This window comes from Kogia breviceps, chromosome 14 (genome assembly GCF_026419965.1).
Source record: "Kogia breviceps isolate mKogBre1 chromosome 14, mKogBre1 haplotype 1, whole genome shotgun sequence".
Taxonomy (NCBI): domain Eukaryota; kingdom Metazoa; phylum Chordata; class Mammalia; order Artiodactyla; family Physeteridae; genus Kogia; species Kogia breviceps.
In genome coordinates this window covers 90,743,654-90,759,911 of record NC_081323.1, presented here as the reverse complement: position 1 = coordinate 90,759,911, position 16,258 = coordinate 90,743,654, and the positions used below count along the sequence as shown (strand labels likewise).

The 16,258-nt window shown below is 58.8% G+C and overlaps 1 protein-coding gene across 3 annotated transcripts in view; it reads right to left on the bottom strand.

Annotated features, from left to right (window-relative positions):
* Positions 1 to 16,258, bottom strand: part of PRKAR1B (protein kinase cAMP-dependent type I regulatory subunit beta) — a 97,367-nt gene that overhangs the window by 55,316 nt on the left and 25,793 nt on the right. For all 3 annotated transcript variants that reach the window (XM_067012909.1, XM_059038532.2, XM_067012908.1), the window contains exons 3-4: positions 14,086 to 14,256; positions 11,734 to 11,825 (exon numbers count right to left, since the gene is read on the bottom strand). In XM_067012909.1, the coding sequence (XP_066869010.1) occupies positions 11,734 to 11,825; positions 14,086 to 14,256 (263 nt within the window). The remainder of the gene's footprint in view (positions 1 to 11,733; positions 11,826 to 14,085; positions 14,257 to 16,258) is intronic.

Sequence of the window (16,258 nt, the reverse complement as noted above, 5' to 3'; positions counted from 1 at the left end):
AGAGCCAGCCCTACGTTAGACGTCCTCAGACGCGCCTCTATCCTCCAGGTTCCGCTTCTCTGGAGAACCCTGATTCATCACGGGGACTGGACACCCACCAGCTCTTTAACCAGGAAACGGGCTGCAAAAAACCCTCCTAGCTGGGATTTTTGCACTGTCCCTCTCTCCTTGAACAGATATTTCTACTGTTTTCTCACAGAACTTATGCTAATATAAAAACATTTATGCTTAAAAGTATTTTATCGATCACCCTGCCATGCTGCTCTGTAAGAGATGTGTGAATCTTTGCAATTTTTTCCTAGGACTAGAAGACTGGTAAGTATTAAAATTTTCCTTCAAGATTGAGTTTTTACAGTTATTGGCAGGGACCTCCCTGGTGGCGCAGCGGTTAACAATCCGCCTGCCAATGCAGGAGACGCGGGTTCGAGCCCTGGTCCGGGAAGATCCCACATGCCGCGGAGCAACTAAGCCCCGTGCGCCCCAACTACTGAGCCCACACGCCTGGAGCCTCAACAGGAGAGGCCGCCGCAATGAGAAGCCCGCGCACCGCAACGAAGAGTAGCCCCCGCTCCCCGCAACTAGAGAAAGCCCGCGCGCAGCAACGCAGGCCCAACGCAGCCAAAAACAAATAAATTTTTTAAAAAAATTATTGGCACAGAGGTGACTAAAAGTAAATACATTAAATTTTGAAAAATAAATATTAAATTGACAAAGTAAAACTGTTTTGGAAACACATCATTCAGAGTACTTATGCGATGCTCACTTGTGGTGCCTTACTGATGGCAATCTGCTTGTCCCAATGTTTGGTGGCCCGAGGCACCTGGGGGCAGCCCACCCAGGGAAGACCCAGGGTGAGAGCTGGGGGTCCCCTTCGAATGGGAGGAGGCTGATCTTGAGAAAGACGGGGAAAGGCCGGCCTCGGCTGCCGACGCTGTCCCCGGCAGGTCAGTCCGGAGCTCGAAGCCAGAGGCCGAGACCTGGGACTCGGACCCTGTGTGCGCGGCCCCTGGAGGCTCACACCAGGGTCTCCACGGCCGGCCCGGGACCATGGCTCCCAGCGGCGGCAGGATCCCGGCCTGGCCAGCTCTGACCCCCCGGCTCCTTCCGGCCCTCAGACTGTCCGTCTGCCAGAAACTCGCTTCCCCTGCCCCTCAGGCTTGCCAGGTTGAGACACCCCCTCCTCCAAGAGGCTGCTCTGTCCAGCAGAGACCTCGCCCAGCCCCGCTCAGGTGCATCTCCTGCACGCCCCCTCCCCTGCCTGCCTGCTCGCCGCCCTAGGATAGCGCCAGACACGTGCTGGACGGACAGGGGAGAGGGAGGGGTTCCTGCCTTCCTGGGCACAGGGGACATTCCTGAAGCTCACAGAGGTTACATCACTTGCCAAGGTCACGCAGCCGGCAAACAGCAAGGCCAGGACAAGTCCAAGGTCGTCTAGCGCCAGCCAAGCTCCCAACCCCGGCTTCCGGAGGTCTTAGCCTCCTCCTAGTAGCAAAACAGTCCCTAACATCACCACCTCCCAGGGCCAGAAGCTCAGAAGCCCGGGGGCCACGGGCCATGTAGGCTCTGCTGCTTTCCAGAACCTTCCCGGGGCTCCTCCCCACAGTGCCCCGCCTGGACGTGCACGCAGCCAAGTAAGGGGCCCACAGAGGGAGCCACCTTTCCCAAATGCGGAGCAGGGAAGAGCCCTGAGGACCGGCTGGACCCTGGCCTGGTTGAGCCGAGACCATACGCAGGTTGCTTCACCCCCGAGTCCCCACCTCCTCACCTATAAAACGGACAGAGATTAAGACACACCTGCGGAGTCACCGTGAGAGATGGATGGAATCATGTATGTCAGGTGCTCGTGGGCCTGCGTGGATGACTGGATGACGCTGTGATAGATGCAGAATCAATACCAGCCACGTCCTCCTTGGAAGGACCTGAGACACCAAACGCTTCTGGAAGAAAACTGCCCTTGGCTCCCGGGGCCCCAGGCTACACGGCGTGCAGCCTCACGTGTCCCACAAACGCTTCCACGGGAGAACCCACAAGAGCCCTCTGGGGAGGCGTCTCCCCGCCACATGGAGGTTCCAGCCCTGTCCCCACCCCCCACAGCGAAGCTAAGCCAGGAGGCGGAGCAGCCCACCTGACCCCACCTGTGAAGTGGGGAGGGTCCCAGGGTCACGTCTAAACCAGGCTCTTTGGTCAGTGGTGCAGGGCTGGATTGCCCTGAGCCTCCTGCTTAGTCTTGGGTTACAGGGTCCAGCCACAGCGACTTAACAAACAGACTCAGTCAGACTGGGTTAAAACAAGGTCCACTCCTAAGGCCCAGAGTGGACTCAATCCCTTCCCAAACCATGTGGTGCGACACAGCTGGGGAGGGGCAGGAGTGCTGGAGAGTCCACAACACCCATCCCAGATGGTTCCTAGGAAGGCCAGTTGAAAGGTTAAATGAGCTACACACACCTAACATGGTGTTACAATTTGTGCTCACCACCACCACCATCATCACCATCGTCACCACCATCATCATCACCATCACCATCACCATCACCACCATCATCACCACCATCATCACCATCATCACCATCACCACCATCACCATCATCATCATCATCACCATCACCATCATCACCATCATCACCATCATCACCATCACCATCACCACCATCACCATCATCACCACCACCAGCACCACCATCATCATCACCATCACCATCATCATCACCACCATCATCACTAAATCATCATCACCATCATCACCACCATCATCATCACCATCATCACCACCATCATCACTAAATCATCATCACCATCATCACCACCATCATCATCACCATCATCACCACCATCATCACTAACATCATCATCACCACCATCACCACCATCATCATCACCATCACCACCATCATCATCACCATCACCACCATCACCATCATCACCATCATCACCATCATCACCATCATCATCACCACCATCACCATCACCACCATCACCATCACCACAATCATCACCACCATCATCACCACCGTCACCACCATCACCACCATCTCCATCATCATCACCATCATCATCATCACCATCACCATCATCATCACCATCAACATCACCATTGTCACTGCTGTTGCCTAAAAGGAATCCCATAACCAGGACAGGGACCCAGCACTGCAGGCAAACATCAGGACTGAGCCTTCCCAGGTTAGACCCAGCCCCTTCCTTTACACATTCAGAACTAACCAACACTGACCACCTCCAGTGGTACCACCCTGGTTCAAGATACCATCACCTCACCTGGGTTAGCAAAACAACCTCTCAACTGGTTTTTCTACTTCCCCTACACTTTCTACTCTGAACACAGGGTTAGACTGACCCTACTCAAATGGAAGTCCTGACAGGCTAGCTATACGCTCAAGCCTTCCAGAGGCTCCCATCTCAGAGTAGAAGCTGAAGCCCTCACAGTGACCCAGAAGGCCCTATGTGTTTAGCCTCATTGTGTCTGTGTCCGCATTACCTATTCCTGGCCTCTTTCCTGGCTCTGCTCTAGCCTCACTGACCTCTTTGCTGATTCTTGAACATTCCAGACACGCCCCTGACCACAGGGCCTTTGCACCTGCACCCCTGCTGCATGAATGCTCTTTCCCCAATTGCCTGCCTGGTCTACTTCCTCTTTCCCTCGGGTTTTTCCTCAAACCTCCTTCCGAACAAGGCCTCCCAGGCCACCCCATTCCCCCCTCCTCCACCTAACGCACCGTGTCCTCCAGCCGTTTACTTGTCGGCTCTTCTTCTCTCCCCCGAGAATGGAGCTCCACGGTGGGGAGGGTGCCTCTGCTCACAGCACACCTCTGGCCCCTGGAGCAGGATGTGCCGTGAAGGAGACGCCACACCTGTGAGATGCACGGCTAAGCGTGGCCTCCGCCACAGGGCACGTCTCCAACTGCCACCTACGACGCAGAGTCCAGAGCCGCCCTGGGCAAGGGCCCCTCCTCCTCGCACTGGGGGTGAGGATAACCGTAACCCACAGGTCCGCCGAGTGCCACGGGGTGGGGTCAAAGGCCACGCGGACAGGAGGAGCGGGGCCTGCGGCGGGAACCGGCCCCCGTGCCTCTGAGAGACGAGGGTCCGCTCTGAGCACACGGGCCTCGGAGGCCACGTCCACCTGCCCCCGGGAGCGGCGTCCCCGGAGTCGTGTCTCCTCTGAGGGAGGAGCAGCGTGCGTCTCCCCGCCTGCTGCCCAGCACCGGCCCCGACGGCCGCGCTCAGCCTCGCCGCATCCCAGGGCTGTGTCCCCGGCCGAGGGCCGAGAAACCTAGGAAGTTACAGGCTGGGAAGAGCCCGGGGAGCCAAAGGGTTAAAGAGCTCCGTTTCCGACGGCCTGGAAATTAGGGTGCAGCAGCTGACAGAAACGGCGTGTCCTCCCCACAGCTGCTCCGGGAATCAAAGCGCATCTTTGTCTGCCCGACGCTTAGCAACTGTTGCATTTCCTGAAGGACACGCGTGAACCAGCTGTCATCTCACAAGACGCAACGTGGGGTAAGCTGGGTCCTCGGCAAGACGAGAAAACGCCGAGCGTCGGGGGCAGGGGGGGTCCTGGCTGTTCCCACCCGTGTCCTCGAGCGCCACGAAGGGGACCCAGCTCAGGAGACGGGAATGCGGAGCCCCAGGCAGGACCCATTTCAGAAACAGAGCCGCAGACGGCAGCCCGCACACGACCTAGCGAGAAAGCCACCCCCAACGCGCCTACGGGATGTGGGGTGACCGTGAGGACAGGAAACCATAAGAAAAAAGAGCGTCTCGTACTGAAACGTCTACAGGTGGAACTAGCTGATGGCTGAACTCTGTCTCTAGTGGTCCGGGGGGGGGCGGGGGGGGAAGGGGGGAGAAACCAGACCGGCCGTGACTGACGTCCTGAAGCTGAGGCTCGTCACACGGTTCTTGCTGCTGTCGCAGCCAAGGACGTACCCCCCCCCCAGCAGCCAGATGCTAAACAATGGTCATTTCTAACCTAACAGAGAATCTCCGAAATGCTTTTCGTGACACCAGACAAAAGAAGTTCCTTGGTAGTAAGAAACACACACACCACATACACACACACATCACACACATACCATGAACACACCACACACGAATACACACACACACCACATACGAGCACCCACACACACATACCACACACACTTTACACACACACACCCACCACGAATACACACACATACACACACACATCACACACACACCATGAACACACCACACACACACACACACACCACATACGAGCACGCACACACACATATACCACACACACACACCACATACGAACACCCACACACACATACCACAAATACACACACACACACACACACCCCTCCAGCAGAAGGCAGGGTCACCCTCCTGCCACACCTTCCGGAACGTGAAGCCGGCCCCTCCGAGGCCCAAGAGGAAAAGGGCAGAGGCTGTGGGGCCACCGTGAGACCGCCTCCGGGAAGACGCCCCAGAAACTGTCCACACAGGGGAGACGCCACGCACCTTTCTGGCTTCTTCTTGGACTTGCGTGTAGGGAGGCGGCAGCTCTCCGCTGAGTTCGTGGCCCGACCCAGACTCGGCGCACCGGCCTCACTCTCGTTCCACCAGCCACAGCCCGGCGCGTCTTCTGCACCCACTCTCGCCCCGCTGCCCTCTGCCCGCGCTGCCCCCGCCGCGTGAACGCCGGCCGCGCCCCTCTCCTGCCTGTCCGTGAAGACCTGGTTCAAAGGTCGCTGGTTCTGCGAAGCAAGTGCCTCGACCCCGAGGGACACGAGACCCTTTCCTCCTCTGTGGACCCCCAGCATCCCCCAGACGCCGGTGGGACCACCCACGTCCCAGGAAAGGACGACTCACTTTCTAAACGTGGGTCCCCCCGGGGAGGACTCTCGATGGGAGGGGGGCTGCGTCCAGGGTCCCGAAGCAACGAGACGGCACGACACTTCAAGCAGGGCCCCCGTTCTGCGGGACGAGGGGCGGCCGCGTCCCTTGCTCAGGGCTGCTGTAGGGCTGGGAGGGCCCCGAGCTCAGGCAGAGCGGAGCAGAGTCTGTGCGACTAGCGCTCTCACCCCCGGAGCCATGAGCAGCGCGGGACTTTGTCTCGGGAAAACTGGCCGCTGCCCCCCAGAACCCGCGTGACCTTGGGCCATTACCTGCCTTCTCTGAGCCTCAGTTTCCCCACCTGACCCATGGCGGGGTACCTGTATCTGCTGAGAGGCTGGACGGGCCCCGGCCAGCTGCTGAATTCCCCACACCCGGCTGGCAGGCAACTTCCTACTTGTAGCGACCAGGGCTCAAGCGTGGAGCCAAGCCAGGGCCCCAGGTGTCCCTCCATCCTGGGGCGGGATCGACACTGAGGGGGTGGGGGTCAGCTCAGCAGCAGGGGCATCTCGAGGGTCCCTCCTGTCTAGAGCAATGGCCCCACTTCACGCCTCTCTGGCCTCAGTCACCCATCGCCTGCGGGCGTCTCCAACCACGTGACAGAGTGATTGCCAGGTGACATCAACAGTGAACCGGCTGGGGTGAGAAAACGTGTCCGCAGCGTCCTGGAGACCTCTCACCACCAGACTCTGCGAGTGTTAAAACATGATGGCGCCAAATGAGCGAGATCGTGGGCGAGGTTGACAGCAGATTAAGGAGCTGGGCGATGCAATCACGGCAGGAGGCAGGTCGGCCCAGGGTGGCCCCGCCCCCACCGAGGCTCACATCCCAGCCTCCCCCAGGCCCAGCTGGGTGGCCACGGCAGCTTGCTTGAGCTCTGTGTGCCTCCAGGCTTCATCTGCCCAAAGCCGCCGCAACGAGGCCGGCACCATTGTAACAAGATACTGCAGACGAGGCCTGCGGTCCGGGCTGTGGCTCAGAGCTCGCCGTGACGCAGGCTCCAGGGTCCCAGGTCTCGGCCTCGCAATGAACACGGCTCTGACCCCGCAGGGTCACACGGCCCACGACGTGCGAACCTGGAGGTCTCCTCTACCCAGAGCGAGCCTGGCTTTGTGCAAAACGAAAATCAAACTTTTTGCAAGTTCAACCCGTTAAGCATCTCCTCGGATGAGGCCCTGCATTTTCCAAAATGCTCATCTTGGCTTTTAGTATCGCCTGAAAGAACGGCAGCAAATCCCGAAGCTGGAGCCAGGCTGTAAGAGGGGCTGAAGTGGCTCGGGCAAACAGAGTCTGTCCCCTGAACTGACTGTGAATTCAGCAGACGGGTGTGTTTTCCCCATCACCCGGGGGCCCGAGCCAATCTGTGGAATAACAGCCTGCAGAGACATGCGGGTGGGCGGAAGACAGACAGCTGTGCGGCCAGGGGTGCAGCCAGAGGCCTGTCTAATTAGAGCTGCAGGGGGCACAACCCGCTGGCAGCAAGGCCGCCCCAGGGTGAGATGCCCTCGCTGCCCCCCGTCCGCCCGCCTGGCGGCTCTGGTAATGAGGCCCCGGCCGAGGGCCCGAAACACAGTGCCACTGCCTGAACCCTGCCCCCGACGCACACACGCAGGGCCTCCTAATCATCACACTTCTGGCTTCCAGGGGCGCTCCGTCTCCAGGCACGCTGAGTGGGCGGGCAAGCCGGGAAGGGACCTGAGGGAACCCAAGGGCCCCCACCTCCCTCCCCCGGGCCTGGGTGCACCCTCGGCGGACAGGCTGGGATCCACAGCACATGCCAGGGCTCTGGAGCATCCCGTGGCTTCCTTCTGAGCCTGCTGGGGCCCCTGCGTCCCCAGGAAGGACAAAGTCTCTGCCAATGCTCACAAGAGCAGAAGCCAATTGAGGAGGCTGCACCTGCTGGCCCCCCAACCTGGACCCTCCCCAGGACTACCCAACTCTTCAGCAGTGCTCTGAAGGGGCCAGCCCAGGGCACGAGGACATCCCGCTCCAGCCCCAACTCGGACATGTGCTGCATGGCCTGGGGCAAGGGGCAAGGGCCCTCCCCTCACTGTTCATTGAGACAGGGCGACAAGCCAGCCTCCCAGAGTCCTTCCTGCTGTGTCCTGAGGCCCAGAGCAGCCCATTTACCTACCTCAGGCCCAGGATGGAGCAGAGAATGACTGTGGAGTGGTCTCAGGGCCAAACCAGCCCCTTCCTCAGACTAAGCACTGAAGGGCGGAGGGGTCTGGCTATGGGCTCCAGCTGGATGGCCAAGCCAACCTCAGAGGGGCAAAGCTTCATCCAGAGAGATGCCCACTAACTTAGCCCCACCCACAAGCCAAAGGGCCAGAAAGATGATGATGATGATGATGATGAAGGTGGTGATGACGATGATGGTGGTGATGATGGTGGTGATGGTGGTGATGGTGGTGATGATGGTGGTGATGGTGATGATGGTGGTGATGGTGGTGATGATGATGGTGGTGATGATGGTGATGATGGTGATGATGGTGATGATGGTGGTGATGGTGGTGATGATGGTGATGATGACGATGGTGGTGATGGTGGTGATGATGGTGGTAATGGAGATGGTGGTGATGATGGTGATGGTGATGGTGATGAAGGTGGTGACGATGGTGATGGTGATGGTGATGGTGGTGGTGACGGTGGTGATGATGGTGATGAAGATGGTGGTAATGATGGAGGTGATTATAACGATAGTAACGATACGCCCATGGACAGTATCTCACTCTATCTCACTGCAAGCCTCAAAGTAGGTTTTCTGTTTTTTGTGGGGTTTTTTTGGTACGCGGGCCTCTCACCGTTGTGGCCTCTCCCGTTGCGGAGCACGGGCTCCGGATGCGCAGGCTCAGCGGCCGTGGCTCACGGGCCCAGCCGCTCCGCGGCAAGTGGGATCCTCCCGGACCGGGGCACGAGCCTGTGTCCCCTGCATCGGCAGGCGGACTCTCAACCACTGCGCCACCAGGGAAGCCCTCAAAGTAGGTTTTATTACCCTCATTTGACACTTGAGAAAACTGAGGCTCTGCCAGGTGCTGTGGTTTGGCCCAGAGACATCCTTTTTCTTTAGGGGGTGGAAACTGAGGCTGCAAAGTATCCACACAGACCCAGAGAAAGCCTTCGAGAAACGCCGACTAGAAATGCCGCCCCACCCAGAAGGAAGCCGGCAGTTTGGGGTAAGGGCTCTGTCCCTCAGCCACGTTGCATTACCTTCTCTTAAAGCAAAGGGCTGGAACACAGTCTTCGCCTTGTCTCCCCACCGATGTAGCTCCACGCCAGCTGAAAACACTGACGAGAGCAAACGCACCCAGCCCGAGACCGTGGGATTTTTCGTGTCCTAATCCTGAATTTAGCAGGAGGGATTATAAAGCAACGCATGGTCTCTCCCACGTGGATTCACCCACGTGAATATTCTAGTTACTCTACTCACGCAGGGAAGCCGAGGGAGCATCCACGTCGAGGCTCGCCAGACACCCTGCGAACTTGGAAAGAACTGGGCGGCGCGCGCCAGACCGCAGCTGAGCAGAGACAAAGCTGCGAAGCTCAGCGTCGAGCAAACTGAGAAAAGCAAAGGCCCTGGATGCTGCACCGGGAGATGTCACGTGGAAGGTCGGGGGACAGCGTCTCCCTGCCCACGGCCTCTGGAACCCGCTTCCTGAACCATCAGCCCGCCTCTTTAGAGGCCGTGGCCAGAAACGGAGGCCTGTGCGGGCTTCGATCTGGAAAGTGAAAAACAAAAGGTCTGAAGCAGACACTTCCCGTGTGAAAGCTTTCTTTCCAATCCAGCCTTGAAAAGAGGAATTTTAATCCAGCCATCTGCTTCCTCCACTTCTTGTCCACCTGGCTCTCAGATGCAGTAAAGTCTGAGACAGACGGGGCTGTGCGACTCTGGAAACTTAGGGCCGAGGGCACAGGACCCCAGCGTACGCTTCCTGGACACACACACCCGGAGCGGCCCGGAGAGGGGTTCAGCTCAGCTGCCTCGGCCAGGCTGGCCCTAAGCTAAGACTTTCTGGACCCGCTGCTACCCAGGAGCTGGAAGGGGCCACGCAAGGGTGTGCCTGCTGAAAAGCACTGATTCTGAGCCCAAACCCTTCTGTTCTGGGCAGAAGAGTCCAGGCCACTGACCCGCTCAGCAGCTTCCAAGGCCGTGAACCGAGCCAGGTGTCACCAGTAACCAGAGAAATGACACCCTCTCCCCTCAGACGTGAACTAAGGCGGCCGCACCCGGTGTGCCCGGGGCACAGGAAGCCACCTCAGCAGAGGGAGATGAGGGAGGGCGACGGCGAGGTGTCACACGGGTCCACCTTCCGTGGATCCACCGGGAGCCGGCAAGCGCCGGAGAGCAGGGGGTGCGGTGAGGCTGACTCCGCCAGGCAGCGGCCACGGACGGGCGGGCCCAGGACGGAGGCCGGCCAGCCCCGCCCCTGCCCCGCGCCACGGGCTTCTGCGGACAGGGCATCTCCCCCTCAGCCTGGGTCACGGCCACCCCGCCTGCGAAGCACGCTGCGGGCGAGGAGGGACCACCCCCAAGTGCACGTCCTCCGGACGCCCCTGCGGCCTTCCTGGGACCAGCCAACACAATGTATCAAAAGCCTAAAAACCCACACTGGCACGCCAGCCACCGTATCCTGCAAAAGCACCGCTCCTCACTCTTCACTGAGACCCCGCACCATATGGGAAACTAGAAACGTCCACAGCGACACCGGCAAGAGGGAGCGGTGGACAGACCGACCCATCCCCTTGATGGAGCCGCACGCCCACGGCCACCGCACAGCGGTCACGCGGGAGGCTCCCGGGACCGCGTCACGAAAGGTGCGTGTGTCCCGCCTGTTTCCACACGATACGCACGCGGAGAACGGCCTGGAGGGGCCAGTCCGGGCCAGGGCTGGTGGTCACTGTGGGGAGGAGAACGCAAAGAGGCCTCTCCCTTCTCTCTGTGTATCTGTGTGTCACCTGCACGTCTCGTATGGACTGTTCTCAAAATGTCCTCCGTTATTCGAATGAAGCATCACCGTTTGCCAAGAACGGAAAGAAAAACCATTTTTTTCAAACATCATTTACCCTTTGATCCACGTCGAGGAGTTTATCTTAAAGACACAGACAAACACTCCCGACGAGCGTACGAGTATGGGCGGGTCATCAAACGCCGTTCATCGTAGACAATGCAAACAGCCACGGCAGGAGGGCCGCCACATCACACAACCCTATAGAAACGGGAACCACAGACCACGGAAGCCTTTACTGACGAAGAGGAACGCTCACCGCCTCTCAAGTGTGACAAGCCACGGAGAACGTCGTTCCGTTTTGTGACGACACAGGGTTACGATACGTGCATAAATTAAATCCTGAGGGACCGCCCCCAAAACATTCCCAGTCATTATTTCTGCTTTGTGGCTAAAAACTTTCCAACTTTCCCCGTGATTTACATGCTCACCATTCCCAAGCGAAGCATCCCTGCCTCTCCACTACCCCCAGGCCCCCTCCCTGGAATAACTTTCGCCCCCACCCCGTATCCACCCCCGAGGCCCTTCCAGCCCGTGCTGAGCGTCACCCCGGCTCAGTCACCCTCCCTCAGGACCCCGTGCTCCGTGGACAGACGTGCATTTCACCCATGAGCCCACGAGGCAGTGAGTTCAGCTCGGGCACGGCAGGCCCCCTGCAAGCAGAAGAGACGTCTTGTTGTGACAAGGCTGGCCTGCGGGCACTTTGGATCCCAGCCCAGATTTGAGGAGGCGGCCCAAGCGCACACGGCGCTAAATTTCCAGCGGCCACCGCTGGCCCACGAGCCCGTGCTTCAGAACTGACCCGCGTGCCCCGGAGCTGGACACCCGCCAGCCCCACGCCCACCGCTACCTTCTCTCATTGTCGTCCAGGTGAGCAAAGAGCACGTTCTTGGAGATGGCTTTGGCCAGGGCCATCATGGTCTTGTAGTCCTTGGGGATGACCTGTGGGGAAGCCCAGGAGGGTCAGACCTACGGGCATCCGGGACCGGGGCCTGGGCCCGGCGAGCCCTTTGGGCCCCTCCCTGACCCCGAGAAATCGCGCCGCTCAGCCTTCAAGGTGTCGTTACCAGTGAGGGTAGACGGAAATCTTGAAATGCTAGCTGCGTGTCACAGTTTTTGGAAATTTGAAAAATAAAGAAGAGACAAGGGGCCCAGAGGGACCCGAGAGTTGGCGTATCATCCAGAACTCGGGGTCTTGGTGGACAGGCGCCGGTGGGCTTCAGAGCCTGGAAAAGATGCTCCAAGGCCTCCAGGCCCTTGGATTATTATGTCTTTTGTTTTTATTTCTTTACTCCACTGGCTTTTTTTGTAGGTAATAAATACTTGTTGAAATATTTGAAAACTGGAAAAAAGGGAAAAAAAAAAAAGATACCTTGACCCGAGGCTGGCTCCACCCTTTCAGGTGGTGATGGAGGGGCTGCGGAGGGGCCTGGACCTTGTTAGCCAAAATGGGGCTAAAAAGTCATCCCCTCGCCCACTGGCACCAGCCTGGGAAGCTCAAGGTATGTCCAGGGAATCAACGTCCAGCTGACACCCAGCACTGGCGTCTCCAACGCCAACATCCCTCCCTTAAAAGACACGGAGGGGAGGCTGTCTGGACCGGGACGTGACCCCCACCTCGTGCCCTGCTGCCCCTAAATCTCTTCCAGGCCAGGGGCGGGTGGTGACGTCGGAACCCCGCCTGCGGGTACGCTGCAGCTGAAACCACGGAACCCTTTACAAAGAGATCCCCCAGGGGCGGGATGGAGCCCCCTGAAAAGCCACTCCAGCTCCAACAGCTGTGTTAACAGCTCAGACACGCAGACCTTGAGAGGAGGTGCCCTACACGCGGCACCCTCTCCCCTCCTACAACACCCCGGGTTACCGTGGTGACACGTCACACTTAGGGAACCAGCCTGCTACCATCCTAGCAACTCAACCCACGTGTCTGTCCTGTTTCCTTGGTTTTACCCAGATCCCACCGAGGCCACATGCCATTGTCATGGCCCCTCAGCCCCTCTGGTCCGTGACAGTCTCTCGGAGGAGGAGTGGCAGTTATTTTACAGAATTGTCCCTTCATCTGGGTTTGTCTGGGGATGTCCTCCAGCCCAGACAGGGGTCCAGGGTTTCGGGAGGAAGGCGGCAGAAGTGAAGTGCCCTGGTGGCTCTGAAGCTGTACTCTTACTGGTTTTATTCCCTGATTACAAAAGTACTAAGTACTGGGGAGGGGCTGGGCACGGTTGTTTCATGGGGACAGATGATGGTGGTGACCGTAGCACAATGGTGAGAATGTGACCTGGATGCTAAACGTGGTTAAAGAGGTGCTGTGGCCCAACTGTCCCCAGATTTACCTGTCGAAGCCCTAGCCCCACGGTAAGGTGTTTAGTGATGGGGCCTCAGGAGGTGACTGGGTTTAGGTGGGCCCCCAGGACAGGATCAGCACCCTCGTAAGTCGAGACCTAGAGATCTCGCTCTCCCCACCCTGCCCGCCACGTGAGAACAGGCGAGAAGGCGGCCGCCTGGGGGCCAGGAAGGGAAGAGGGTCCTCACCAGGAACCCACCCTGCCGGCACCTGGATCTTGGACTCCCAGCCTAGAGACTGTGAGAGGGTAAACGTCTGTTGTTTAAGCCGCCAGTCTTTTGTTACAGCAGCTTGAGCTGACACAGACGGTCAATTCTACTATGCACATTTTGCCATATTTTAAAATAAATTTTTGTAATAGGTCAAAAACTAAAAATAAAAAAAAAAAATTTTAAGAGTAAAGCTGGCTGTAGAAATGCATGAGGTGGAATGGCAGGCCCATGTCCAAGGCAGGGCTCAGGGGCACACGGAGCCACCAGTGCTCTCACACCGGGGAGGACCCTGCTCAGCATGAAGGCCGGAGACAGAGGGTGGATGATGCCAGGGCGGGGGCTACCTGCCCAGGCTACCCCTGGGCAGCTCTTGAGGTTGGGGCCCAGCATCGAGGGCGAAGCCAGGAGAACAGGACCCACGAGGCCCTAGACACGGGGCTCCTCGCCGTCCCGCCCTGTCCCCAGCCTACTGGGGTCACAGAACCATGGGGGTGGGGGCCCAAAGAGAGCCTCAGGCAGGTACGCACCGGGCTCAGGCCAGCAGGGACCACGACGGCCTTCTGGAAGAAGGGAGGCCAAGGCGCCGACGCCTGGGATGCGGGGTGGCATGCGGGGTGGCATGCGGGGCAGGGGCGGGGTCGAGGCCCACCTTCCGCACGTAGGACACGGCATCCTCCTCTGTGTACACCTCGGCACTCACTCCCCCACGCCGGTGCCGGGCTTGCACCACCGGGTTGGGCGGCGACGGGGACACTTCCTCATCGCGCGAGTCCGACTGGGAGGCCGACTTCTGCTGCGCCAGGATCTGTCGGTTTTCTTCCTGGAGGGGGGACGACGCAGAGCGGGTGAGAAGAGAGGCCATCTCGGCAGAACCCCAGAGTCCGTCCCGGGAGGTCACGGGGTCCCAGGAAGGCCGGGGACCCAGCGCAGCCCAGCCGGGCCCGCCCGACCCGCCTCCCTGGACTTCAAGGCTACCTCCAAGCCCACCTCCTCCCAACCCACAGCCCTGCCGGCCACAGAGCCCTGGCTCCAGAAGGCCTTCTGTTCCTTCACACTCTGAGCAACGTGTCCAGCTACCAGACTCCAGAGCTCAGCCCACAGGGTCCAAGGCCCCGGCGAGCCTCTGAGGCCCCCCAGCCCCACCGGTTCACCCGAGGGCAGGAAGTGCCCCCGCTCTGCTCACCAACGTGCAGGAAACAGGAGGTGGGCACATAACAGGGAAGCAAACCTCTCGTTTTCTTCCCGCGCTTTTCATTACTGCTTTTTAAAAACTGTGTACACATAGAGGGCGCAAAATCCAAAAAGCGCAAAGGTACACGGGGTGACGGGGTCTCCCACGGCCGACCCTCCAGCTCCACATCCCCAGAGCAACCTGGCGGCCAGCTGGCCTGGATGGGACCGGGCTTCCCAGCACACGGCCCCGGAGAGTCGCAGGAGGTACCAGCCGGCTCCTTTCTACAAGCTCTTGCACCTACACACGACCCTACAGAACAGCCAAAGCCAGGAGAGAAGCTCCGACTCACGCCAACCTATACAGGGCCTTCGTCCAACACCCAACGCTTCCAAGGCTGAGGAACGGCCCCAGGTGCCTCGTGGGCGGGAAGGAGGGCTTCCCCTGAGGGTCAGCTCTGGACACACCAGCAACCACCCATCGCTCCAGAACGGCCTTCCAAGTACTCGCCTCGCCACTCTTCTGTTACCGTGACAACAGTCATCTCTTCCTTTCTGAGACCGGCGCCAACATCTCCCTGGAGCCAGGAGTCACTGGGTTATTTCCCAGCCTTTGTGAATTACTGGGTGACACGCCGGAAATGTGTTATTTACATTGTACGTTAATCCTACTCAAGGTTAAGACTGTCGGTAAAACTCCCACTTTTAGGGAAATCATTACAAACGTCGCTGACTGTTCTTGTAAACCACGAATTTTCACTATCAGTAGAAATGTCAGTTGCATCTCAAGTGAGAGACTCTGGGCCTTTGCCCTTCGAAATTATTAAAAATAAGAACAGTAAGGGACTTCCCTGGCGGTGCAGCGATCAGGACTCCGTGCTCCCACTGCCGAGGGCTCGGGTTCAATCCCTGGTCGGGGGAACTAAGATCCCACAAGCCGTGTGGCCAGAAAAGAAAAACAAAAAACAGCAATATACACAAAAATGAGTCAGTGGGGCCTTAAAGTGGGACTGGGGAGACACGAGTGGGAAAGGCCCCTCCACTGCAGCATAAACTGTTTATAGTGCCACTGGGGTTCTGCCAGCGCCCAGGAGAGAGGAACCAGCAGAGGCCCTGGGCCTCCAAAGGACGTCCAGAAGGTCAGACCACGCGGGAGCGACCAGGCTCGGAGGCGATGCTGACACGGGTCAGAGGTGTGGGCGGTGATGCAGGTCAGGTCGGGAGGAAATGACTCCAGGCTTCCCGTAGAAGCGAGGGAGCCGACAGGCGCTTATCTCAGCAAACGAGGGGACTTCTCTTAAGGTGAGGTGAAAGTCACACAACATAAAATTAACCATCAGCCATTTTTTTTTTTTTTTTGTGGTACGCGGGTCTCTCACCTCCGTGGCCCCTCCCTCCCGTTGTGGAGCACAGGCTCCGGACGCGCAGGCTCAGCGGCCGTGGCTCACGGGCCCAGCAGCTCCGCGGCACGTGGGATCCTCCCGGACCGGGGCACGAACCCATGTCCCCCGCATCGGCGGGCGGACCCTCAACCGCTGCGCCACCGGGGAAGCCCCATCAGCCATTTTAAAGCGTGCAACCCTGTGGCATTTAGTACATTCACAATGTTATGCAAACATCTCTGACAGCTGGATCCAAACGTTTCGTCACCC